Source organism: Phascolarctos cinereus, unplaced genomic scaffold (assembly GCF_003287225.1).
Source record: "Phascolarctos cinereus isolate Bilbo 61053 unplaced genomic scaffold, phaCin_HiC Scaffold_5;HRSCAF=322, whole genome shotgun sequence".
Classification (NCBI taxonomy): domain Eukaryota; kingdom Metazoa; phylum Chordata; class Mammalia; order Diprotodontia; family Phascolarctidae; genus Phascolarctos; species Phascolarctos cinereus.
The window spans coordinates 414598575-414625810 of NW_027555958.1; the positions used below are offsets into that span (position 1 = coordinate 414598575).

A 27236-nucleotide genomic window follows, 5' to 3' on the forward strand; every position below is an offset into this window, starting at 1 on the left:
AGAAATTGAGGAGAAGCCTATCAACTGGGGAATGGCTGAACAAGGTATGGTATATAAATGTGATGGAATACTATTGTGTAATAACAAATGATGAAGGGGATGGTTTCAGGAAAACCTGGGAAGATATATGAATTGATGCAAAGTGAAGTGAGCAGAACCAGGAGAACAATTCATACAATAACAATAATATTGGAAAAGTAGTTAACTTTTAAAGACCTAGTAACTGTTCAACACAATGAACAAATATAATTCCAAAGGACTCACAGGAAACATACTATCCACCTCCAGGTAGACTGATGGAGCAAGAGTGTTAATTGAAGCCAATTTCTTCCCTTTCTTTTTTTTTTTGGATATAGCTACAACAGGAATTTGCTTTGCATAACTATATATATTTGTAATGGGTTTTATTTTTCTTGCCTTCTCAATGGGCAAGGAAGGGGTTGGGGGGGAGGAGAGAAAGAATCTAAAACTGATAACCAAATAAAATTGAATTGAAAAAAGAGAGAATTCCCAAATTGAGTTATTCTTAAAATTGCCCTAGGACATCTCAAAAGTTAAACTGCCTGTGGATACTTAGCTTTAATCTACTTTGATTTGGTAGGTGGAAATACCGAGAGATTTGCTGGGATCAAGTCCTGCTGCTGTGACCCTGGGCAAACTATTTAACGTCTCACATTATCCTAAACTAAGTCCCAACTGCATGTGTTTTGGGGGTGAGGTGGGGCACGGGAGGGGGGAAGAGATGGGACCTTTCTGTATCTGTAGAATCCAAGACTTAAAAGTGGCAGAATATTACTGAATTTCAGAATAAGCATTTTTATGGAGGACATGAAAAAGACTTAGGCAACGTGACTATATTTTCTGGAATCTAATGTTGACTTCTTTGAAATTTTGGGATACTGGTAGCATACCAAAGTTTTTGTGATGCCAGGTTTGAGTTTTTTGTCAGTGTGTAGCAGGCATGGTGAAGATATTTCATAATATCAGGAAATGGGTGATTAGATGTTGATGAAACAGAGACAGTTGGAAAAAATGGGATTGCTCTGTCTAATGAAGGTTTTCCGTTCACTTTGGGAAAACTTTCAGTTGGTACAGAGCAGGAAAACACAAGTACTTTTATGTCACCATCGAAATCCTCCCATTAAAAATGTTCTGATTACCAAGTGCCTACCAAAGTAAGGTGAGCCATTGCTGGCACGACAAACTTGAGGGAAAAGCATCACCTACTAGTTAGCCAACTTTTTTTTTTTTAAAGGCAATTGGGGTTAAGTGACTTGCCCAGGGTCACACAGCTAGTAAGTGTCAAGTGTTTGGTCTGAGGCCGGATTTGAACTCAGGTACTCCTGACTTCAGGGCCGGTGCTCTATCCACTGTGCCACCTAGCCACCCCATGTTACTTTGTGGTTTTTTTGGGCTAGGCAGTAGAGTTAAATGACTTGTCCAGGGTCACACAGCTAGTAAGTGTCTTGTGTCTGAGGCCAGATTTGAACTCAGGTCCTCCTGAATCCAGGGCCAGTGCGTTATCCACTGTGCCACCTAGCTGCTCCAACTTTTCTATAGTATAACCCTACCCATATTACGTACAACTCAAAACATAAATGAAGACAAATTTTATTCACAAAAAAAAATTTTTTTAGCTGACTAGATCATAGGCCCAAGATTTATATCTCTTGGCTGCACGTAACCTAATGAAAAATAGCCAGGTACATCAAGCTATTTTAAAATTCTAGACTAAATGCATATAGTCCAATTTAAGGTAAGTTAGGAAAGTATAATTAATCATATTCCTGTTTGTATTTCTATTGTCAACTCTAATCATTCATTAACTGAACCGACCTTCTTCTGTTTCATTAATACCATTAAGGTCACATTTATGAAGCGCTATTTTATAGGCCATGAAATGTTTTCCTCATAATAATCTCCTGAGATTGATAATTCAGGAACTGTAGCTGAATGTCAGAGTCCTGACCCTGCAAGGCACAGGTAGTGTGGCAGTCAGCGCCTGACCCTTGTGTTCTCTCTGCCATGTCATGCACATCTTAATTAGTACTGCCACATAATAGTGCTTTTACTCAAAGTAAAGGATCACATTTACTGATTAAATTGTTATTCTTTAAAACAACATAAACAGCTGATCTATAAGTCTATTGACATTAGTCTTTGCTTGGGCTTTTGTCGTAATATACAGCTGATTAGCTGCCTCTATGTATATATTTTTGGTAGTTAATAATAGCACCTAACAGATGCATAGCACTTTAATTTTTCAATGGATATTATCCCATTTCATCCTCATAACCCCCTTGTGAGGTAGGTGAACAAGTGGTATCATGATTAGTTGGCAGATAAAGAAACTGAGGCTGGGAGAGGTGAGATGACCCTGGGGCCCCCGGACCTGCAGCTGGTTCTTGCTTGGTACTCATTCTCCCTCCCATTCTGAAATTAAAACACTACAATTTAGCCAGTTCTGCCAGGGTGACAATAAGACCATACCGTCCTGACCCTACAATCACAGCGACTGTAACATTTTCCACCCCAGACACAATTTTGATCGTTTTTGCTCCAAAGGATGCACGAGCGGGTAGTGACTGGTGTCCTGGAGAGCCATGATTAGCGGGCACGACGCCATGACTTATCTCAGAGAGGAGTCTTTCTCACCCACCCTCTCCATCCAATGGGCACGGAAGCTTTCAGTCTGTGGCACCCATGCGCTCTATTACTGAGAGAAAAGGAGACACCTTCCATATGTTCCATTCCTTCTTCACTGGTTATCTGGGTATTTGCTGGATTTCCTTCTTTCCAAAAGCTCAGGAGTTTGGCCCAAAGCCAACTTTTCCAAGGGATTCTCAGTCGTGGCAAGGCTTGGAAAGACCAACTGTTGTGAAGACTCAGTTTCACAGATGACAGACTTGACATCTTCCCTGTCTGTGACTTCTGGCCTCTTGACCTGGATGTGGTAGGGCTCTATATCTTCAGGAGATACATAATCTGGGGCATTGCTCATCAGGTCATGTCCCCGGAAGGACTTTGGAAAGGCAATGACATCTCTTATGCTTGGTGCTCCAGTGACAAGGCACACAAGTCTGTCTAGCCCTGTAAGTGAAACCTCATGTTACTTAATAAAAGCCATGTGACTTGGGGTTAATAGACAGTCAGCTTTCTATCCAAATTCTAGATAATTTTCTGTGAAGTCTTGAAGGAGTCAAACATAATTTACTGAATACCTTAAAGGTTTTAGTTGGCTCATGAATCTAATTTATAGGAACATTTTTTCTTTTTGAGACTATATTCTTTTTCTACACTCATTCTAGAGCAGTATCCAGGATCAATATCCAAAAGCTATTATAATGTATAACAAGTTTTCCTAAGAATTTACTGATGGCCCTTTGTGGACTGGGCAATAATTACTACTAGGTAACATAAGCATAAAAGAAAACAGACTTCTTGTTGGGGTATTTACAATCTGGCTGGGCAGCCTGAAATTCATCCCTCTTCTTGCTTCATAAAGTACGAGGGACAAGTGGCCCTTGCAAACAAGGTAATCAGCAAATTGTTTTTTAGGTGAAAGGAATGATTTTTATGCACTTACCTAAAGCAATTCCTCCATGGGGCGGTGCCCCAAAATCTAAAGCCTGAAGTAGGTGAGAGAGCAGTTTAACATCCTCCTGTAATTCCAAAAAGCCAACAGTCTTAAAGCTGCACAGATTTTCCCTTTCTACTCCTAGGGAATCTAATAAAGAAGTCCAGAAATTCCATTCATCTTATATTCACTTCTACCTCAATCACCAATAACATTCCCCTCTTTCTAGGATATAATTCTCAATCTCCTCAAGCCTTTCTTCCTTAAATATACTCTAACAACCCTAATTTCCAGAGTACTAGCTTTGCTTTAAATCCTAGAGATTTGCCATATTTCAAATTCAAATTAAGGTTATTGTAATGAGTGATATTAAAGCCCTTTTAATTTTTCTCCCTTCTAAGTCTTTTCACCATCATTTCACATTCACATTCTAAATGCTCTGTATTTATGAGCAATGTCTCAAGCTCAATACAGGACTATAAAAAACTATAACAGCAGACTGTAAAGCTAACTTTGTAATGTAAAATGACATTGGTTTACTTAGATTAAAGAATATCTTTGATTAAAATAAACTTTATCAAATACCAGGATGTTGCATGGAAGGTTGCAGAGGAACCCATATGGGGAGGTTACCTTTAACACTGCTTCCAGGACATACTGTTGCTGCTCTGCATTGTGAATTCGGATGGAGCCACCTCCTATCTCACTGCCATTCAGCACTAAATCATAATGTTGGCTTCTAACCTAGAAAAGAAGTGGGATTTTCATGTAGTAACAGGTTGTGGCCCTGTCCTGATTCAGTTCTTTAAGTAGAAGGTATTGTAAGTATCAAATGAGTACCAGTTTGCTAATTACTCACTCAAAACAGGCAATGTATGGAGCAGTTTAATTTTTCCTTGAATTGCTAACAGTGAGAGTCAGTACTGAAGACTCTGATGCAGAATTTAAAGTTTTCTGTCTTGACTTATCTCTTTTTATTTGAAAGCATAGAAAATGGTACCTTTTCTGGCTCAGTGTAGAGGAGGTGGATGTCGCTGGGGTGAGGAGCAGTAAACGGATGATGGGCTGACTCTAGTTCTGTGGGATCCTCTTCCTTAGGAAGGAAGAGTGGAAATTCCACCACCCAAAGGAAGTGGAACACAGCTGGGTCACGAAGCACTACTCCTCTGGCTTCTAGAAGGTCAGCACATTCCAGGCGTAATTTTCCTAATACAGAACACTGTGGATGACAGGGAGAGAATAAGTAGAGGGAAGCCCAGTTAACTGGCACTCAGACCGAATGTAGGGGCTTGGCGCATAGGGATCTACTGATAGTCCTTGGAATTTATAGAGAATTGTCGGACACATTGGAGATGGCTGGGAAGTAGCAGAGTGGGTCTGAGACTGGGCAAGAGAAGGTAGAGCCCTCACTAACTAGAGCCCAGGGTCACAGGAGAAGGGGTCTTTATTATTTTCAATAAAACCAGAACCTGCTATCCTTGAAAACTGTTTATAAGAGCATATACAAGCCAAAAACCCCCGACATGAATAAATAATAACAAAGAAGCAACGTTTTGCAGCACTTGGATATTCAGTCTCCAGAACATGGGAGGGTAGGATGGCTGTTTTCAAGTAAAGGGCTGTTGTCTAAAAGCGTTCACATCTAGTTTGTTCTTGTGTTTGGCCTCAGAGGCAAGAGCTAACACCAATGGATAGAAGGTGTAGAGGGGCACATTTTGAGGTTTTTTTTAAAAATTAATTTATTTTTGGTTTTTAACAATCACTTCCATACACTTTTGCGTTTTAAATTTTCTCTCCTTCCCTCTCTTCCCCCCTCCCCAAGATGACATGAAATCTGATATAGGCTATACATATACATTCCTATGAAACATATTTTCACATTAGTCATGTTGTAATCAAGAGTTAGGACCAATAGGAGGAACCACAAGAAAGAAGAAACAAAACACAACAGAAGCAAAAAAAAGAGCAAAATACTATGCTGCAATCTTCATTCAAACTCCATAGTTCTTTCTTTGGATGTGGATAGCATTTTCCATCACGAAGTCTTTGGAGATGTCTTAGATCCTTGTATTGCTGGGAAGGGTTAAGTTTATCAATATTAGTCATCACACACCATGGCTGTTACTGTGTACAACATTCTCCTGGTTCTCGCTTCACTCAGCATCAGACCATACAAGTCTTTTCAGGTTTTTCTGAAGTCTGCCCTTCTGAAGTCATTTCTTATAGCACAATAGTATTCCATTGCATTCATATACCACAACTTGTCCAGCCATTTACCAATGATGGGCACCGAGGGGCACATTTTGGTGTAAGCTAAGGAAAATGTTCTTAGCAATTAGAGCTATAAAGAAACAGACCCGTCGGCCTCAGGAGGTAGTACAGTCTCCTTCACCTGCGGTCTTCAAGAAGAAGCTGACTGACCACTCACTGCAGATCTTGTAGAGCAGGGGTTGGCAAACTTCAGTCTGTGGGCCAAAGGTTGTGTACTGTCTGCTTTTGTGAGGCCATGCCAGCGAGCTAAGAATGGTTTTTACATCTTTAAATACAACATACAACACAATAACTTTATTTAAAAATGTAAAAACCATTCTTAGCACACACTATACAAAAGTTGGCTGGTCAGCTAGCTTTGGCCTGTGGCCATAGTTTGCTGACACCTCTGTGTGGAAGAAACTCCTACGAAGGTATAGGTTAGCCAAGACAATCTCTGAAGTCTTCTCCAAATACGAGATTCTGTCATTTCACAACTGCAGGGGCTATCTTTGAGAACTCCCCCCTCCCATCCTCTTGGAATGTTTAAAAAGCTGATTATATTTTTCAAAAGTCTGATTTCTAGATTTTTTTCAAGGAAAGTCCAGGAGGAATTAAACAAGCAAAACAAAACTATTTTCTTTGGCTCACGTCACTATTTGGCCTATTTAAATAGGATTTTCACACTGAAAACAAAACAGAAAAACCACACAATCAAATCTCTTAAATAAATTCATTAGCAATAAAATCTGTAGCTGTTCAGTCTTCTTCACATTACTGCTATCATAAGAGAGATTATGGGTTACATTTGACTTTCAAGTTGTACTTCAGGACCCCCTGTAAGAGACAAGAAAAAGTAAAACTATCACAGATTAGAAGAATGAACTTCATAGAAGTGCAGACAATTACTATAAAAGACAGATCCTATACACTAGCAAGAGAAATCCTATACTTCCTGTCACTAGCCCCCTTCTCCCTTGCCATCCAGGAGTCCGCTCTCTACTTTGTTTTCGCCCTTTGCCTGGCGGCTAAGCCAAGAGTCACCACCTCTATTCCTTCTGCTGAGGTGAAGGACCAGAGGCCTGATCATCCGCTAACTTCTATATCCGGCTGACACACTTATGAGCCCAAAGACCTCTGGGCCCTGCTAACCACTCCAAGGAACTCTGAGCACTTTTGGGTCTTTCCATCTCTTCTGCAGATGTTGTTTCTCCCAGCTGTGAGGTCCTGGACAAGGACTGTTTCATTTTTTCTGTGTGTCTTCCGAATGCTTAGTTAGGACAGTGCTTGGCATACTTGTTGTTATTCAGTTGCGTCCAACCCTTTGTGACTCCATGGACCACAGAGCACCAATGCTGTTGATGGGGTTTTCTTGACAAAGAAAGTGGAGTGGTTTACCATTTCCTTTTCTAGTGGATTAAGGCAAATGGAGGTTAAGTGACTTGCTCAGGTTCACACAGCTAGTAAGTGTCTGAGGCAGGTTTTGAACTCAGGTCAGGCCCAGTGTTCTATCTGAGCCATCCAGCTGCCCATCTAGCTGCCTGGTACATATTACATTCTTAAAAATGCTTTTTTTATTCATTAATATGGAAGTAGAGATTTAATCTACCTGCAAAATTGTAAGAGAAGGCTAAAGGTTATCTTTTACTGACAAAGAGAACTCAAGGATGTTTTTCTTCAGCATATTATGAAATACATGGAAAAAAACCCAGGAGAATATTGTACACAGTAACAGCCATACTGTGTGTTGACTGACTTTGACAGACTTAGCTCTTCTCAGCAATGCAAGGATATAAGACAACTCCAAAAGACTCATCATGGAAAAAGCTATCCACATCCAGAGAAAGAACTATGGAATCTGAATGTAGATCAAAGTATACCATTTTCTCTCCTTTTCTTTTGTTGTTTTGTTTTGATTCTTCTTTCTCGTCATTCCTCCCATCGGTTCTAATTCTTCTTTACATCATGACTAATGTGAAAATATGTTTAATATGAAAGTACAAGTAGAGCCTGTATCAGATTGCATGCTGTTTTGGGGAGAGGGGAGGGAGAGGAGAGGGAGGGGAAGAAAATTTAAAACTCAAAATATTACGGAAGTGAATGTTGAAAATTAAAAATTAATAAATAAATTATGTAATAAAAAAAGAAAAAAAAGAAATATATTTAAAAAGTTGAAGTGAACATATATTTCCATAGAGATGTTGGGATTAACAAAGTACTTTCAAACACATAAGCACTCATTCACAGGGTCACCATTTTATGGAAATACTACCCAATTTCTATTGTGTGCTACATAAAAAGGAAGTGGGAGCCCCTGCTATAGCCATAAATCCTGCCATGGGCTACTGGGCTCAATACAGACCAGACATATGTGACTTCCTCTTTAGGAGAAGTCTTTGCTGGGAGTGGGGAATGTGGACATTTGCGCATTCTTTCTTACCGCCTTCTTGTGCTCTCCAGCAGTTAACAGGAGCACATCATCCTCCTGGGCCCCTGTTAGACTGATTAGGGCTGTTTTCTCCTCTTCCTTTAAGAGCTTGGTAAATGGAGACTTTCCACTTCCACTGGTTTTCAGAAATAAGGGTGAAACCTCCTACAGGGAAGAAAAAGTCATATTTATACTCTAAATGCCAACCAACAAATTTGGCAAAGGGCTTCTGTTGAGTGAGCACTTATTTTCTGTTTAATTTAAGTTTTTTTTTTATCATTTTATAAATCAAGTTACTGGAGGCACTTTGTTCGGGAAGAGTGGTCAAGTATGTGTTTGGCTCTCCTGAGTCAAAAGCTCTGAAAAACACCCAACTGTAAACACAGTTGGAGAAGATGATTTTAGAAGAATGCAGGCACAGTCCAACAGAGAGGAGAAAAATAGGCCTAAAGGTCGGTAGCTAGTGATACCTTTTCCTTGAGAAAATGTGTGCAGGGTAGCAATTTAGGAAGCCAACTTGTTTGTTGAGTCAGATAACAATAGTAGTTAACATTTATCTAGCAGGTGAAGGTTTGCAAGAGGCATTAACATGTCATCTCATGTGATCCTCATGACAACCCTCAGAGGTGGGTGCTATTATTATCCCTTTTTTACAGATGAGGAAACTGAGGCAAACAGAAGTTAAGTGACTCACTTAGGGTCACATAAAAAGTGTCTGGGGCAAGATTTCAACTCGAGTCTTGACTCTAAAGAACACAAGGTTTGATTTTTAAAACAGACATGACTAGCATTACCTGGCAAGGTGAAAGAAATAGGATTCCTTAAAATAACAAAACTTTCTCTGCTAGATATGGCTTAATAGCTCAAGTGAATTTTAAATAACTAATAATAATGACTCATACCACATAGTTCTTTTTGTTTTTGTTCAATTGTTTTCCAGTTTTGTCCAACTCTTTGGAGCCTATTTGAGGTTTTCTTGGCAAAGATACTAGAGCGGTTTGCCATTTCCCCCTCCAGCTCATTTTACAGATGAGGAAACTGAGGCAAATAGGGTTAAGTGACTTGCCAAGGGTCACACAGCTAGGCAGTGTTTGAAGCCAGGTTTGAACTTAGGAAGATGAATCTTCCTGACTTCAGGCCCAGAATTCTATCTCCTGTGTCACCTAGCTGCTCCTACATTGGCTTTACGGTTTACAAAAAACTTTCCTTTCCACAACTCTGAGGCAGAGGTCCAAAGATCATTATCCTCGTTTTAGAGACAATGAGACTTGGAGAGACTGAATGACTTGCAGCTTCGAAGTGGCAGAGCTGGATCGTGGGCCCAGCTCTTCTGGTTCCAAGTCCAATGCTTTTTCCATGACAACAAGATGACCCTCATTAAAAGTTCTAGATTGTGAAATGGAAGATCATTAAAAGCCCCTAATACAACAGACACGTTCCCTTCTTACCTGATTAAAATGGTTAACAGCAAATTTCTTAATGGCCTCAAAGTCTTTACTTTTCAAATATTTCTGAAAAACAAAGTGAAGAGGTAGAGCTCTCAATAAGACATGGTTTCACAAACTTACAGCCCTTGTATAAGATACATTAAATGGGACATGAATTTTGCCATCTTACAATACAGAGGAATTCAATAAAACTACTTTCTGTTGCTGAACGATAATTACTTAGAATTTTATGGCACTAAACTTATTTCAGTTACATATCTCACATTTGTTGACCTTTTCTCTTTGGGATGTGGGAGTCAGTAGGAAATGCCATATTTTTCACATAGTCTCTGTATCACTATTATACTCTGAAAAATTGATAATACCTCCTAAATAACAGAATATTCATAATTTGAAGGTTAAGAGCTTTTAAAAAATTTCTTGTCTTCAGTTTTTAACTATTTATATCCATCTGATTAATTTTTTCTATTAGAATCATGATCATCATTGAACATTTACTCAGTGCCTATTTTACCAGGTGCTACAGACACCTCCCTTCCCTCCAAATGGCACTCTAGGAGGAACTTCCATGGGAGCTGGGAAGACAGAGTCTAAGGATTAAATGATAACAGTTTATTAACTTTTCAGAGAAGCATAATCTGAGGTATATGTTAGCTGAGGCAGGTCTGAACTGTATAAGTACAACTACTTTCCACTTTTAAGAAGTTATTTCCAGATGGTGATGTGCTGGTAAATGTTTAACAACCAATTTTCTAGGGGAAAAAAGTACATATGATATACTCTCTGCCCCTCCAATTTATTACTTATTTTTTGAAATATTCATTTAAACAATTTTAAATTCCAAATTCTCTCTAAATTCTATCCATCCCCCCACCCACTGAGAAGGAAATGTGATATCAATTATACACGTGAAATCACAAAAAATTTCATATTTGTCACACTCGCAAAAAAAAAAGTAAGAAACATAAAGTAAAAAAAATTATGCTTCAATCTGCACTCAGACTACATCAGTTCTCTCTCTGGAGGTGGATTGCATTTTTTATCATAATTCTTCAGAACTGTATTGCTGAGAATAGCTAAGTCATTCCTAGTTGATCATCATATGATATTGCTGTTAATGCGTACACTGTTCTCCTGGTTTTGCTCACTTCACTTTGCATTAGTTCACATAAGTCTTCCCAGGTTTTTCTGAGAGCATCCTGCTCGTCATTTCTCAAAGTACAATAGAATTCCATCACAATCATATACCACAACTTGTTTAGCCATTCCCCAATTGATGGGCATCCCCTCAATTTCCAATTCTTTACCATGACAAAAAAAGCTGCTATAAATATTTTTTTTTACATATAGGTCCTTTTCCTTTTTTTTTTTTAATATCTTTGGGATACTGACCTAGTAGTAATGTTGTTTGGTCAAAGAGTATATGCATGATTTTACAGCCCTCTGGGCATAGTTCCAAATTGCTCTACAGAATGGTTGAATCAATGTATAATTTCACCAACAGTGCATTAGTGTCTCAATTTTCCCACATCCACTCTAACATTTGTCATTTTTCCTTTCTGTCATATAATTTGGTAGGTGTGGGGTGGTAGCTCAGCGTTATTTTAATTTGCATTTCTTGAATCAATACTGATTTACAGCATTTTTTTCACATAATTATAGCTTTGATTACTTTGTCCAAAAACTGCCATTCATATCCTTTGACCATTTATCAACTGAGGAATGGCTCTTATTTTTATAAATTTGACTCAGTTCTCTATATATTTGAGAAATGAGGTCTTTTCAGGGAAACTTGCTGTAAAATTTTTTTCATAGTTACAGTTACTGTGTATTTCCCTTCATCCTATTTTTCCTGTATATCCCACTCTCTCTCTCTCTTAATTCTATCGATCTTCAAAGGTGTTTTGTTTCTATCTTTTACCTACCCCAATCCACCCTACTTTTTTTTTTTTTAAGGCAATTGGAGTTAAGTGACTTGCCCAGGGTTACACAGCTAGTAAGTGTTAAGTGCTTGGTCAGAGGCTGAATTTGAACTCAGGTCCTCCTGACTTCAGGGCTGGTGTTCTATCCACTGTGCCACCTAGCTGCTCCTCCACCCTCCTTTTCTGCCCAATATACATATTATGTGCAAATGGGCAATAGGTATTCTAATATTCCACAATTAAGATACTTTTGTTGATGTTAATTCTTTCAAAAAACATAACTTCTTTGAGCTAGGATTTTGGTAAGGCAACTCTGTCGCTAATGTAGAGCAAATGTACACTATCTGTCAATGAATATTAATTTATCATATCTAAAATGAGTTAACTGCTCCTTAGGGACCTTTAGCATATCAAAAATTTCCCAACAATTACTCTTGAATATAGGAGAATAAGTCATTGTCTATCACTTTGTTAGGTTTTTAAAATACTATTTTGATATGCTAAAAGATTAATAATGAAATCAGCTAAAAATATTCCAACCTCTCTTCAGCCCAGAGTGTGCAACCCTGCTGATGGATAATAGCAGGACAGGTCCTAGATTTGTAAGCCTTTTGAGTGGTTAAAAGAACTTGGTGTTGTGGTGTGTGTGTGTGTGTGTGTGTATGTATTTGTATGTGTATATTTTTTCCAATTACATGCAAAGGTAGTTTTGAACATTCACTTTTACTACAAGATTTTGAGTTACAAATGGTTTTTTCTTCCTCCCCTCCTCAAGTCAGCATGCAATCTGATATAGAACCTGATGTTCTTTTTGTTTTTTGTGTGTGAAGCAATTGGGGTTAAGTGACTTGCCCAGGGTCACACAGTAAGTGTCAAGTGTCTAAGGCCAGATTTGAACTCGGGTCCTCCTGACTCCAGGGCCAGTGCTCTCTCTACTGCACCGCCTAACTGCCCTGGACCTGATGTTCTTAACAAAGCTGATTGCCTTATAAGAGGATTTTACAAACGCTTAATGAAGCCATGACTTTTAGGGACATCATTTAAGCTACAATATAAACGTCTCTCTTAACAGAATCTGTTTCTGCACTAAGTGACTAACATGGCATATCTCTGTTTCCGCCTGGACTGCTCTGCGAGTGGCACAATATCACTTACTGCCCCTCCAGGAATACAGACGGTTTTGACGGTGCCTCGGGGCTCCTTCAGCATATCTTGAAGAAATTCAATCTCTGTGTCCTAAACATGCCACTGACATCAACAATCTGGTAGATGAATAACAAAATAACAAAGTAAAACATGAGCCACAGAAAAGCTTTATTTGGTGCTGTAATAACTTTGCTAATGTAATTTAATTCACATTCACATATTCATGTTTTCACTGAACACAGAAATTTTCTACAACTAGTTAATTTATCATCTAATCCATATGACATAGGAGGAAACTGAGACAAAGAATAGTTGGGACCTACCTGCTAGTAAATACCTAGTGATAAGCCTTGGGTAGCTTGACTTCCTCCAATCTCTTTATGTTACCTTTTCAGAATCGTATTCTGTTCATTTTGGAAGGTTTAAGTAGAGCTTAAATTTTAAGGAGTTCCCCTTGCCTCATACTTTACAGAAAAAAAGGAGGCTGTTCACTGTGAATTCCCTCTTTCCCCCTTTTCCTCACATTTTATCATTTACCTTCTGACACTATCTCTTTTTTCAAACCTAACCCACATAACAGACCTTACTCCTTACCAAGACTAACCCTTCTACTTGCTCAAATGATTCCGTTCCATTCCAACATCTCTAAAAGATCACCCCTTCTGTCATTTCTACTCTATCACTTATCTTCCATCTTTCCCTGTCTCATTTCCTACTGCTTACAATTATGCCCATGGTTCCCCCACCAGGAAACCCTCACTTGATCCTTCTGTCCCTGCTCACTATCCTCCCACATCTCTTTGACCCTTTGTGGCTAAACTCCTTGAGAAGGCCATCTACAACAGAAGCCTCCACTTTCTGTCTTCTGACTTAACTCCCTACAATCCAGCTTCTGATGTCATTGTTCCACCAAAACTATTCTTTCCAAAGTCACCAATGATCTCTTGGCTGCCACATCCAATGGCTTTTTCTCATTCCTCCTTCTCTTTGACCTCTCTGCTGTCTGTGACACTGTTGGGCACTTGATACTCCCTTCTCTCTAGGTTTTCAGGACACCATTTTCTTTTGGTTCTTCTCCTACCTCTGTGACCTCCTTCTTAGTCTCCTTTCCTGGGTCCTCATCTAGCCCATGCCCTGTAACCTCAGGTATGCCACAGGGTTATGTCCTGGGCCCTCTTTTCTTCTCTCTCTATACTACTTCACTTGGTGATCTCATCAGCCCCTATGGACTTAATTACCATATCCATGCTGATAATTCTCAAATCTACCTTTCTTGCCCCTACCTCTCTGCTGAACTCTGATCTCTTATGTCCAACTGCCTTTCAGACATCTTGAATTAGATCCAGAAGACATCTTAAACTCAATATATACAAAACTGCAGTCATTATTTCCTCCCTTACCTTTTCCTGTCACTGTTCAGGACAATGCTATCATCTCAGTCACTCAGGCTTACAACCCAGGTATCATCTTGACTCCTTACTATCTCACTCCCCCAGCCAATCTGTTGCCTAGGCAACAGAAAGATATGCCTGACACTTCCCCTCCTCCGCCACCACTCTAGGACAGTCCTTATCATCTCATGCCTGGACTACTGCAGTAGGGTGCAGGTGGGTCTGCCTGCCTTAAGTCTCTCCCCAGTCCAGTATGTCCTCCATTCAGTCACTAAAGTGATTTCATGTCACCCCTAGTGGCTCCCTATCGCTTCAGGATCAAATACAAAATCCTCTGTGTGGCATTTAAAACTCATAACCTAGCCCTTTCCAACCTGTCAGTCTTCTTATACCTAACTCCTTGATATGTACTTTCTAAGCTGGTGACACCCATCTCCTGGCTGTTCCACAAACAAGACCCCCCATCTGTCTGTTCCAAGCATTTCCTCAGGCTGTCTCTCATGCTTGGCGTGTTCTCCTTTCTCATCTCCACCCACTGCCTGTAAGTCTCTTCTATAGGTAGCCTTCTCTAATCCCTCTTAATTCTAGTGCCTTCCTTCTGTTATTTATTTCCTATTTATTCTGTACACAGCTTGTTTGTGCATTATTTGTTTGCTTGTTGTCTTCCTCCACTAGATTGTGAAGCCTCCCTTGAGGGCAGGAACTGTCTTTTACCTCTTTTTGAATCTCCAATGTTTAGTAAGTACCCAGCACATAGTAGGTGCTTAAAGATGCTTACTGACTGACTAAAAGTATAAACACAGGTAATTCAAATAACCTACCAAGTAAAGAATTGCAGTATTATGTAAATCAGACTCTTTATGAGGAAAACAATGAGGACATTTTGAATAGATGCTGTTTTAAGGGTTATATCCTTTTCCACCAGTAAAATACACATTGAATTTAAATAATTTAGTGAAGACATAAAATGGGTATTTCCTAGCAATGTGATCACGATCATCAAACTTGTACTCATTTACCTTTCAAAGTACATCTTTGGTCAAAAATTTCTAGTTGGAAGAGTATTTTATGACAGGTTTGATCTTTAGTCTCCATGTTAAGGCTCAGAGTAGGATTTTTCAATTGAATTTATGAGTACCTGTTCAGTTGAAACTGGGCTAAGATTATGTTAATCAATTTGGAAAACCCATTATATTTCATGTCAGCCTTCAATAGTATCATGACTGAGATACCCCTAGAGCAGTGAGATGAGAGGTACACATAAGACTTGAATCACACTGCTACTTCCCCGACTATCAGAGTCCATCTTTCACTAATATTTGTTACTTCTTATTCTCATATCATCAACTCTGCTATTAAGGCCAACATATATGTATATATGTATATAGATACATACACACATGTATACACACACACATAAAATCTTAAGTTAGAGGGGAAGGGAAAGGAAATAAGCATTTACATAGCATCTACTATGGGCCAGACTCTGTGCTAAGAGTTTTATAAATATTATCTCATTTGATCCTCACAACAACCCTGGGAGGCAGTTGCTATTATTATCCCCATTTTACAGCTGAAGAAACTATGGCAAATAGAAGCGAAGTGATTTACCCACGGTCACACAATGTGTGGTCAATGTCATAGTCACTAGCAAATGTCTGAGGCCAGATTTGAACACAGGTCTTCCTGACTCTAGGTTCAGTGCTCTATCCACTGTACTACCTAGTTGTCTCCAAGCTGCCTAGAATTTGATTACTAAAGTCACTGTCCCTAAAATGTGGTACTAGAGTGACTAGAAGGACCCAATAGTAGTATCACAGGGCTCTAAAACAGAGGTGTCAAATTCATGGCCCTTGAGGCTCAGGGACAAATCAAAGCAGATTAAAATGTAACTGGGAAATGTTCAACAAAATAAATAAAAATACAACATAAATAATGCTAATCTGTGTGTGTGTGTGTGTGTGTGTGTGTGTGTGTGTGTGTGTGCGCGCGCGTGCGCGTGTGTTTTAAGTAAATATATGGCCCATAGAAATCTCTTTCTATTTGAGTTTGATGCCTCTGTTCCAATATACCCTTTACATTTTCGGTTGATTAGAAAGCAGCCTGATTTTAAAAATCAGGCAGTGCCACAGCACACAACTGACTGCCACCTCCAAAATGAGTTTAAAATAAAGACTGCAGGAATACCTCAAAATACTTTGTAGGAAAAAGAATTACCTTCATTCCAAAGCGAGTATCTGGTTTATCAGTCCCATATAAGTTCAAAGCCTCAGTGTAAGTCATAGAAGGGAAAGGAATAGTAAGAGGATTTTTGTCCTTAGGCCACGAATACTGAAGCAAACCCTCAATTAATTTCTGGATTCCGGCCTGGTCTACAAAAGACATCTCTATGTCAACCTGAAATCAAGAAAACATCACATGGATATCAGTTTCAATAGCTGTTACTAATATTTACAACCAAATCTTCTTTGTTGTTTTTTTAAGAAACCAAAGGATTTTATATAGACATTTATATGGATGACAAAAACCACTGACCTCCTATACAGAAGCCACATTCTAGTTACTTTTTATTTCAGATTTGGATAGCTAAATTAAGTTGATATAGGCGAGAGTTTTCAGGAATTTTATCAGTAAATTATAGGCATCATTAACAAGGGGAAGAAAATTTTGACATTCTATTGGTAACCTGGAACAAGAAGGCATAATTCATGAACAGGACGGGTTAAAAGTAGGATAGTTGGAAGTATAACTGCAATGAAGTAATGTTAGACATATGACTAAAATTAAAAGAGAAATAAAATAAAGCAGAATGGCAATTGTGGTCTTAGAAATATTTCTCACACAGCAAATAATAACGACGATAAATTGTGTTTACATTGTGTTTAACACAAATACAAAATCAGGTTAGCCTGAATCTATAAAATTCAGATGAATGAGCTCATTTATACCTGGGTAAATTCAGGTTGCCTTTCTGGCTTAGAACCTTCATCTCGATAACAACGGGCAACTTGGAAGTATCTGCGACAATAAGAACACCATTAATTTAAGCTCTGGAAGAAAGACATACTCATTTTCCACCAAAGCACCATGTTAGCCATGCCAGCAAAACACAGATGAGAATGAATGCCACATCAGGAAGACACATTCTGCCCTTCTTGCTGTTGTTCCGATCTCATCTCTCAACCTGTCTGAAGCTATTCAGACCTGCTCTTCCCTCCTCAACCTTCCCATTCCTCTTTCTACACAGTCCATCCCCACTTCTCAGCCAAGAACCTTGCTTCTTATTTTACTGAAAAACTGAGGTCATTTGAGGTGAGTTCTCTTTCCATCTATTCATCTTAAAACCCTTTGACATCATTCAAACAGTTTTTCTGTTTATCTTTTAGAGCCCTGGCTCTAAAACTAATCTGGCTCCAACCTTTCTTTCTAGACCCAGTGAACATCATCCCCCTGCCTGCACTTTGGGATACAGTCAGATTGGCCTTCTTTCTATTCCTCACCAACACTGACACTCTGCTTCCCATTCTGGTGCTGCAGCGGCCATCCTATGTGCCAGAAATGTACTCCTTCCTTATTTCTGTCTCAGAGAAGACCCTTTCTTCCAGCTCCAGCACCTTCTTTTTGTATTTTCCTGATCTCCCCAACAGCTTATCCCTCTGAAACGACTTTGTATTTAACTACTTTGCTATATTTGCATTTATTAACTTTGCATTTATGCTGTATGTATTTTTATGTGTACTTTTAATCTTTTCATTAGAATGTAAGTTCTTTATGAGTAGAGATTGTTTTGTTCTTTGTACCTGAATTTCCAGCACTGAGTGCCTGACACGCGGTAATGTCTTAATAAATACTTGTTGATTTATTAAACTTAATTTTTTTCTTCTGCCTATCACTTAAGAGTACCATTCCTAAGTCTACACTGGAATCTTTTGGTAATCAATCCATTAGTACAGAATTTCATTTTTTTACAGGTTTTGGCTGAAACACTTGTAAATATCCTACCCTTCTCAGAAGGCTGAGTTCCTAAACATCCTGTTTTTGGCAATAGCTAGATTAAAGAAATCTTACCTGTCAAAACCTCCAACCATCAAAAGCTGCTTGAACTGTTGAGGACTCTGAGGAAGAGAATAAAACTTTCCAGGTTCCCTTGATGGCACCACAAATTCTTTTGCACCCTGATATCAAAGCAAGGAAAAGAATGGGGACATTGTTGAAAATTAAGAGCAATGTATAAATAATTGGCTGAGGCTACTGTTAAACATTACTAAGATCAAGCAAGTTGAAGTTAAAAAAAAGTTCTGGTTTAACATCTCGACAATCAAGATTATTTTGAGCACTGTTTTCTACTTAGGTAAATATTAACTTCCTACATTTAAATGTAAACTCACTGAAATGATAAACTCATTAAAAACAGAGACTATTCTTATTTATCTCTATGCCTTCTCTACTTCACTGCCTTTCTTGTAAACCATAAACACTTAATTAACATTTGTTGAATTGTTGCTTAAATTGTAGTTATTAAGTCAATCAATAAAATTTTGTGCAAAAATACCAAAGTTTGGTAAGTCAGTATTCTTCTTGGATCCCTCAGATGAAAGATAACAATTGTAGAGGATGAGGATTCATCATGTATCTTTCCCAGCCCCTTATCAATATCAGTTAAGTATTTAAGACACATGAAAATAAAACAGAAAAGTTGGACCTAGCTTGGAGATTTCTCATCTGCTCCCATGAGTTCAATTATCTGATCACACACCACACACCCACACACCCACCTCTAGACCTAATCTTTCCTGTACTTCACTGGAATATCACCACCTGCCCGCTACTTAGCCACCTGCTCTTTGTAGGTGCCCCAAACTAAAGCATGTTCAAATCTTCCACCTCAAACTCGCCCCTCTTCTAAACGTCTCTATCTCCGCTCAGGACCTTAGGGCAGAGCCATGTTTACAGGTAACCTTGGCATTGCTGACTCTTCCCTCTTTCTATCCTCTTGATATTGTCAGTTGTTGAGCCTTACTGACCCTAGTTCCATAACATCTCTTGCATTTGCTACTATTAATGACGCTACCACCCTGGTGCATCTCCTTATCAATTCCTACCTGCGCTATTTTAACACTCTCCTTGCAACACTCTCCTTGCTTCCAGTTTTCACCCCTCCAGTCCATTCCCCACACAGTTGCCAAAATCATTTTCCTGAGCACAGGTCTGACAATGTCACTCCTGAGCTCAAAAATTATTTCCTCTGGACACAAACACAATTTCAGAGTTGGGTATTTAAAGTGGTCTATATTCTTGCTCCTACTCATTTTTCCTGATTTATTTCATAAGACTCTCCTTCGCCAACTTTATGTTCCAGTTTAACTAGCCTACTAACTGTTCCCTATCATAGCTAACATAGCATCTCCTGTCTGTCTCCAATGCCTGGAATGCACTCCCTCTTGGGAAGCCTTTTGTCCTTTAAGACTCAGCTCACTTGTCACCTATGGAGGTGAAACCTTTCTTCAGTCTCTATGTTGTTGGTGCTCATTACCTCCTTGAGTTACCTTGTACGGACTTATCTGTGTACATGTGGTACTTCCCCAGAAGGTAAACTTCTTAAGGGAAAGAACTATTTCGTTTTTGTCTTTCAAACTCCAGGGCCTGAAGCAGCTCCTGGCAAACAGCAGGTGCTTAATACTTGCTGAGTCAAAGAGATATCAGGAGAAAAACAAAATGACATAATGTTCCAGAATATTAAGATATTAAGGAAAAAGTAAGGAATATACATACCCCTGGAGTTTTCTTAAATAATGTTGGTGTTTCAACATCCACAAACCCTAAAAGGGAAAGAACATCAAATCTGTAATTAGTCAACTAAAGAAGCCCTGAATGAACATGATGTCTGAAACTGTTCCTTGAATAGCAACTATGGCTGGTGGATACCACCTAGTTTATTAATCCCAGTTTCCACACATACCCCCAAGAAAAGGTTTTAAGGACTTGGTGAATCCTATCTTTCTGTAACAACTCTATCTTTGGCATAAAACAATTTATAAACTATTTACGATTCCCTATCTCCTGTTGCTATCCAGGTTTTCTGAATGTTACACAAGAATGCCAAAGATAACAAAAAATTTAAATGAAAACTAGAAAAATTTTCCTAGGCAGCCACCAAAGAGTGATGTAAGCACAAGAAGATGGTTAAAGAAAATGACCTATATGTTCTACTTCGAATGGCTGAGAGGAATGACTAAACAGGAGGCTGAGCAGAAGCATTCCTTGACTTGCCCAAGTCACACAGGGAGTAAGAGGCAGAGCTGGCATGCAAACCCAGGCCCTCTGACACCAAACCCTGGCCATTTTCACTGCCTCATGTTGCTTCTCTTGAGGTAGCACTTTAAGTCTTGCAGCCTCAGTTGCTTAGCTACAAATCAGGGGCAATAACTATCTTATAAGTCTGTGATGAAAGTCCTTTATAAGCTTTAAAGAGCAATATAAATATGAGCTATTATTATTTATCTTCCTAAGTTTGTTTCAAATGAAGATCTGATAAGCATGCTTTTTGTCTTCATCATTTCAATTCAATAACCATTAATCATCACCTCCCAAAAGCAGATGTTTTTGATCCACTGACTAGACTTCTAGATTATTTTTCTGGTAAAAATATTCTGAAAATAATCATTATTTTACTCATACTGCTGTATACACTGAATGCATCATAGGGACTAGGCAGATAGGTACATTTCAGTAAACAGAAAAGATGCTGGAGTACTTAAAGGAACATTCCAACATTGCTCTTACCATGCAGATTACAGAGGTATTCCCGCATTTTCATGACCATCAGGGATCTCAGTCTTAGATTATACTGCATTTGGGAACTACGTAAGTCTAAGTAGCGATACTTCATACGAAGAGCTTCTGTTTTCTAAACAAATTTTTTAAAAGGTGATGTCCATATAGTCTTAAGAAATTTCTATTTCTACAAAATATGCTCTAGACAAATATTAAAAGATATAATTTTTCAGACACAAATATTTTTTCTAAAATGTTATCATAACCTTAATTTCTATAATATAATCCATCAGCATTTATATATCCAGCCCTAATATATCTTCATTCTAGTTTTTCATAATCCAGAAAGGGTACAGTGTTGCTGTTAACCTTCTCATATTTATCAAATGGCAGAAAGCACAAAACTAGCTTTACAGATATCCACTTAATCAGTTTCTGATTTAAATTTCAAGTTTTTCACCCTTGAATGGAACTAGTCTGCTTTGATAAACGCTACCTACCATGTCACTTCCATTTATTTAACCTTTGGTTCAATTTTGGAATTGTTTTAGTCCATAAACACATCAATTAAGAATTTATTCCTTAGCACAGGATTCTCTGAAAGGGATAAAATGTTGGGGAAAAGGACAGAAAGGGAAGAGCTAGTATGCAAACCCACATAGCAGTAAAAATAGTTGATCAAAAAGTCAGATACATGTTAATCGTTATGCTACACCACTGCTGGTATGGGAGCAAGGAGGCCAATCAGGAGGTTATTGCAATAGTCTAGAAAAGAAGTGATGAGGGCCTGAACTGGGGTAGTGGCTATGTGAGTGAAGGCAAAGGGACAAATGAAAGAGAGATTATGAAAGTAGGACTGATAAGACTAAACAATGGTTTGATAAACAGAAGTGACTTCAAAGTTGTAAAACTGGAGAACTGAAAGAATGAGTGTTAACAAAAATATATTCCAGAAGGAAGAAACAATTGATGTTGCCATTATATAGAAGTCAAGCAGAATTGCTGAGAAAAAGGGATCAGATTCAACAGTTAGGAGACCACAGGTAATCTTCCAAAAAGCTGTTTCAGTTGAGTGGTGTATAAAAAAGCAGATAGCAAGGGGGTGGTTGGTAAAGGAAGTGAGAGATGAGGCAACAGGAAAAATAACCTTTTCTGTTGGAACACTAATGCATTGTTGGTGGAGTTGTGAAATGATCCAACCAGTTTGGAGAGCAATTTGGAATTATGCCCAAAGGGCTATAAAAATGTGCATACCTTTGACCTAGCAATAGCATTTCCAGGGCTGTATCCCAAAGAGATCATAAAAATGGGAAAAGGACCCACATGTACAAAAATATTAATAGCAGCTCTTTTTGTGGTGGCAAAGAATTGGAAATTGAAGGGATGCCCATCATTTGGGGAATGGCTGAATAAGTTGTGGTATATGAATGTAATGGAGTACTATTGTGCTATAAGAAATGATGAGCAGGTGGACTTCAGAAAAACCTGGAAAGACTTGTAAGGACTGATGCTAAGTGAAGTGAGCAGAACCAGGAGAATATTGTACACAGTAGCAGTCATGTGGTGCGATGACTAACTTTGATGGACTTAGCTCTTCTCAGCAATGCAAGGATCTAAGACATCTGCAAAAGTCTCATGATGAAAAATGTTATCCATTGATAGCACAGAAAGAACTATGGAGTTTGAATGCAGATCGAAGCATACTATTTGCTCTTTCCCTTCTGTTTTGTTTTGTTTCCTCTTTCTTGTGGTTCCTCCTATTGGTTCTAATTCTTCCTTACAACATGACTAATGTGAAAATAAAAAAAATAACTTTTTCAGTGGTGTTTGGCTGTGAAAAGGAGAGTTCATACACACACATGAAGGGCCTCAACACCGTTCTAAACTCTAACAAATACAGGGTGCCATATCTGCTCGGAATAGATCCCAACCACCACTTTCATGCCAGGCACAAATTTGCTCCCAAGATAAAAAACAATCACAGGAAGATGGCACAGACTGGCAGAGACAGGCTAACTTACCAAAAGTGACAAACCATCCCTCAAAGAACAGATATCTAAGAATGTGTGATGTTGAAATATTAATCTACCTCACAGCACAAAAGGTGTTTTTTGGATACAAAGGGAACTACAGCTATTTGAGGACAGTTCAGACAGTTCAGAGAAGTTGTGACACAGGAAAATTTATGCTGTCTCTATCATAAAGTCATTCTATTTCACTGTTTGGAAATCAATCTTTTCTTTTCTTTTCTTTTTGGTGAGGCACTTGGGGTTAAGTGACTTGTGCAAAGTCACACAGCTAGTGAGTGTTATGTGTCTGAGGGTGGATTTGAACTCAGGTTCTCCTGACTCCATGGTTGGTGCTCTATCCACTTCGCCACCTAGCTGCCCCCAAAATCAATTTTTTCTTTAAGAGATTCTATCAATGTTCTACTTTTCTTTGATAATATCAACATTTCCTGTAAACTGTTAGAAAAAAAAAGGTAGTAATGACCTTCATGAAGTCCTTAATCTCAAAAGGCAGCTTCTTGCAGGAATTCAAAAGCTCTGCTGTTTTCACTTCGATTTCAATTTCACCCGTTGGCATTTTCTAAAAAGGGGAAAGAAATACCAATGTTTAAAACCACACATTAGGACATAGGACTTTGAATCTTTCAAAACAATCTGATGGGGTTTTAATAGCCCTTGTTAGAACATACTTTAGTATATTTGTCCACAGTGTTAAAAGGCAAACTGAATTCAACAATTTAAAATATGATATATTATGCTTTTTGCTCTCACCTATGTTTAGTGAAAATGAAAGGCTTTTGTTGCCTTTCCTTGATTTACAAGCTTATAAACTTAATTTTAGTAGATTTATGTTCCAGATGAATACACATCCTACTTCCATTTTCTGTTTTGTTTTGTTTTGTTTTTGCTAGGCAATGGGGTTAAGTGACTTGCCCGGGGTCACACAGTTAGTAAGTGTTATGTGTCTGAGTCCGCATTTGAACCCAGGTCCTCCTGAATCCAGGGTGGGTGCTCTATCCACTGCGCCGTCTAGCTGCCCCCTACTTCCATTTTCCATCTACATAAAGGCACATGTGTTTGTGTGCACAAGCATTTATTACATACGCAAAACTTAAAAATACTTATCACATATGGAAGGACAAATGTATGTACTCAATTCAATACAATAAACGTTTGTTAAATGCCTACTTTATGCCAGGCATTCAAGAGCATTCAAAAAGAGGCAAAAGATAGTTTCTGTCCTCAAGGAGCTTACAATCTAATAGGTGAGACAACACGCAAAACAAGCTGTATCATTTTTGTGCAGACTTCTTCAAAGGATTCTGCCAATGGCTATCTGTTTATGTGCTATATTTCCCCAGGATGTGAGCTCCTTGAGTGAAGGGACTATTTTTCATTTTGTCCTTGTATCTCTAGAACACAGCACAGTGCCTTACACAAAGCAAGTACTTAAAAAATGCATGTTGGTGCCACCTAATTACAGAAAACTACATAAACAAACATGTAGAAAGGGGTTGTTTTTTGCTGGTCCTGCAATTTTATCAGTACTGGGAGTTGCCAGTGAAGAACTCTCATTGAGTGACTTGCCCAGGATCACACAGCCAAATTATGTCTAAGGTGGGACTTGAACCAAGATCTTCCTGACTCCAAAGTCAACCCCCATATCTCATGCCAAGCTACCTCACATTGAGAGATTAGGCATCACAAAACTATCCATTTTTAGTGCTGCTCTAGTAAAAGTTAACATCGAAAACTAAATGTGCTCACACGTCCACATATACAAACACACATACACACGTGTATAAAGAAACAAATATATACATCTAGAAATGCACATACAAAAAATGATGTGAGACATATTTCTAATTCCACTAACATGAAATTTACATAGACAATTTTTGAAATACTAACTGGATTTTCCTGCCCTGGAGGCCGAGAGATAACAGTTCCAGTAACCTGAACAACAGATTCTATAGGAGCTTCACATAATAGCTTCTTCACGGAGGCAGCTGACTACAGGAAGGAAAAAAATAGTTACCAGAAACACAGTGACATGGAAGGCATTTTCAGGGTCACCAATGTGATTCTTAGAAAAGGATGGGTGCTTTATAAATTAGGTGCTAGAGTGTCTCAAATAATGTCATTGTCATTAACTTTAAGACTCTCTTTTTTTTTTGCTGAGGCAATTGGGGTTAAGTGACTTGCCCAGGGTCACACGGCTAGTGTCAAATGTCTGAGGCAAGATTTGAACTCAGGTCCTCCTGATTCCAGGTCTGGAGCTCTATCTACTATGCCACCTAGCTGCCCCCAAGACTCTTACTGATTACTAAAAAGGTTTTGTTTTTTCATTAAAGTTCCTTATAACAAGGGAAGTCAAAATCTTGGTCAAGAGTTTCTTAAATCTTCCTTTTGGGGAAGAAGGTAAAAAGCAGAAAAAGCCCGTGTATTTTGTATGAAAATGCCTCTATGATTATTAGTGTCAAGGAGAATTCAATCCAACAGCAGCAGAAGCACCAATGTGGTTGATGGAGCACAACCTGGTGTCCCTAAACTCATCCTGGATTCCTGAAAGTTTATTTCACATTATAGAAACATACGATTTAAATGAACACTATTTTCCCCTCAGTAATATCAACACAAACAAGAACCAGGATGCAAAGTAGAAACCAATGCTATCCTTCTGGCTTGGTGACAAAATGTCAATACTTTAAGTCATCCACAGAAGTTGAGCTCAAAGCTATAGCCACATTTGACTAAATTTCCTCCCTGGCATCAAAGAGTTTTTCCCAAATAAAAAGACTCTTCTCTATTACCTCATCTTGGGGAATGACGACTTGAATTAGCCCGTGGAAATCTCTCAGGATCAGGAAAAGACTTTGCCTAATTCATAAAGAACAAACACCTTCAGAAAAAAAAAGGAACTTTTGAGGGCAGAGTCTTTAAACAGAGTTTAAAAAAATGAAAGTGGTCAAGAGGATTCTCAAATACATTTTTCATAAAAATTGTGTACTTTTCACTAGCCATCCCACTATATTTAATTGCAGTGTTAAATACAGAGATAGAGACTGGACCCATGATTCCATTAGTATAGTGAACTCCTGGATGAAAGGACTCTTCCTCCCAATTCAGTTTGGTACCTTTTCTATAAGTTACTCAAAGAAGGTGGCTTAGGGTACTCTCTTAGGTTAATCAAATCGTCCAGGGTCACACAGCTAATATGTATCCAAGGGCAGGACTTTGAACCCAGGTCTTTCTGTTCTCTACAGAATCTGTTCAAGTCAAGTCAGAAAATACCTTTTTTGAGTTTATTAGAATCAAATCTAATTAGTAATATTTGAAATATAGTTTTATTGATATTTTTCCTTTATCAGAAAATAACCCCCAAAGCACTTTCCTCAGAACTGATCTCGTCTCTTTCAGAGTTATTTTCTTCATCACATAAGCTCTGGAGCTAGAAGTTCTCGTGGAGGTCATCTGGAGGCCTTCTAGTTCAACCCCCTCAGCTGACTGATAAGAAGACTAAGGTCAAGAGAATTTAAGGGACTTGTTCAAAGTCTCACGAGTCAGGAACACCAGAGGCAAAATCTGAGTCCTCTGACTCCAGAGGAAGTAGCTTTTCCTTTGTATATCTTTTCAAAGCGACTTATGTAGTCAACGTTAGGATAACTCTTAGAACTACACAAACACAGCATTTGGGATAAATGGCTTGGTCATAAAAAATGTTAAACATATGGTATTTGTGTAAATCAGTGTTAGCGGGACTCTTACATTAGTTTTATTACTACATAGGTGTGGATTCATTTGCCATTGTTCAGGTCAGTTTTAAACAAAATATTTTCATAGCTTTTAATCTTGGCTTAGTGAATAACGTTCTTATGTGAAGATCAGACTCCCATAAAATAAATTTAGAGTAAGATAAACGTCTTCTAAACACCTCTTGGAGCTTGGATTTTGGTGATTATGACCAGAACGGAAGAGTTCAACCTGAGGACATTATCAGGGCTCCTTCAATTAGTAGCACTACCAGAAGGTAAATTCTTACTACTAGGCACTTAAACAGATGCTACTGGTACCACTGCTTCAGTTATATAGCCACTCCTTACAGATATGACTACAGTAGATTACAATCAGGTAGGATTAACATTTTTTTAAAAATTCCTATTACAATCTTTACCTTGAACTAAAAGCCACAAGCAGGTAAAGGCTGTAAAGTCTACAAAGAAAGAGCTCTTTAGATCTTAAGACACAAAGAAATGCTAGAAACACTGGGAAAACTGCAAAGAGCCACCAA

At 38.5% G+C, this 27236-nt stretch overlaps 1 protein-coding gene across 1 annotated transcript in view; it reads right to left on the reverse strand.

Moving 5' to 3' along the window:
• Positions 1-1595: 1595 nt before the first annotated feature.
• The window catches only part of DARS2 (aspartyl-tRNA synthetase 2, mitochondrial), a 28635-nt gene continuing 2994 nt past the window's right edge, over positions 1596-27236 (reverse strand). Inside the window, 16 exon segments of the mRNA XM_020970446.2 lie at positions 1596-3090; positions 3587-3662; positions 4211-4321; positions 4578-4796; positions 8268-8420; positions 9704-9766; positions 12781-12860; positions 12863-12887; positions 16380-16559; positions 17111-17180; positions 18231-18337; positions 19935-19981; positions 20946-21069; positions 23430-23525; positions 24857-24958; positions 25759-25825. Of these exon segments, the coding sequence (XP_020826105.1) occupies positions 2759-3090; positions 3587-3662; positions 4211-4321; positions 4578-4796; positions 8268-8420; positions 9704-9766; positions 12781-12860; positions 12863-12887; positions 16380-16559; positions 17111-17180; positions 18231-18337; positions 19935-19981; positions 20946-21069; positions 23430-23525; positions 24857-24958; positions 25759-25825 (1852 nt within the window). The 3' untranslated portion in view covers positions 1596-2758.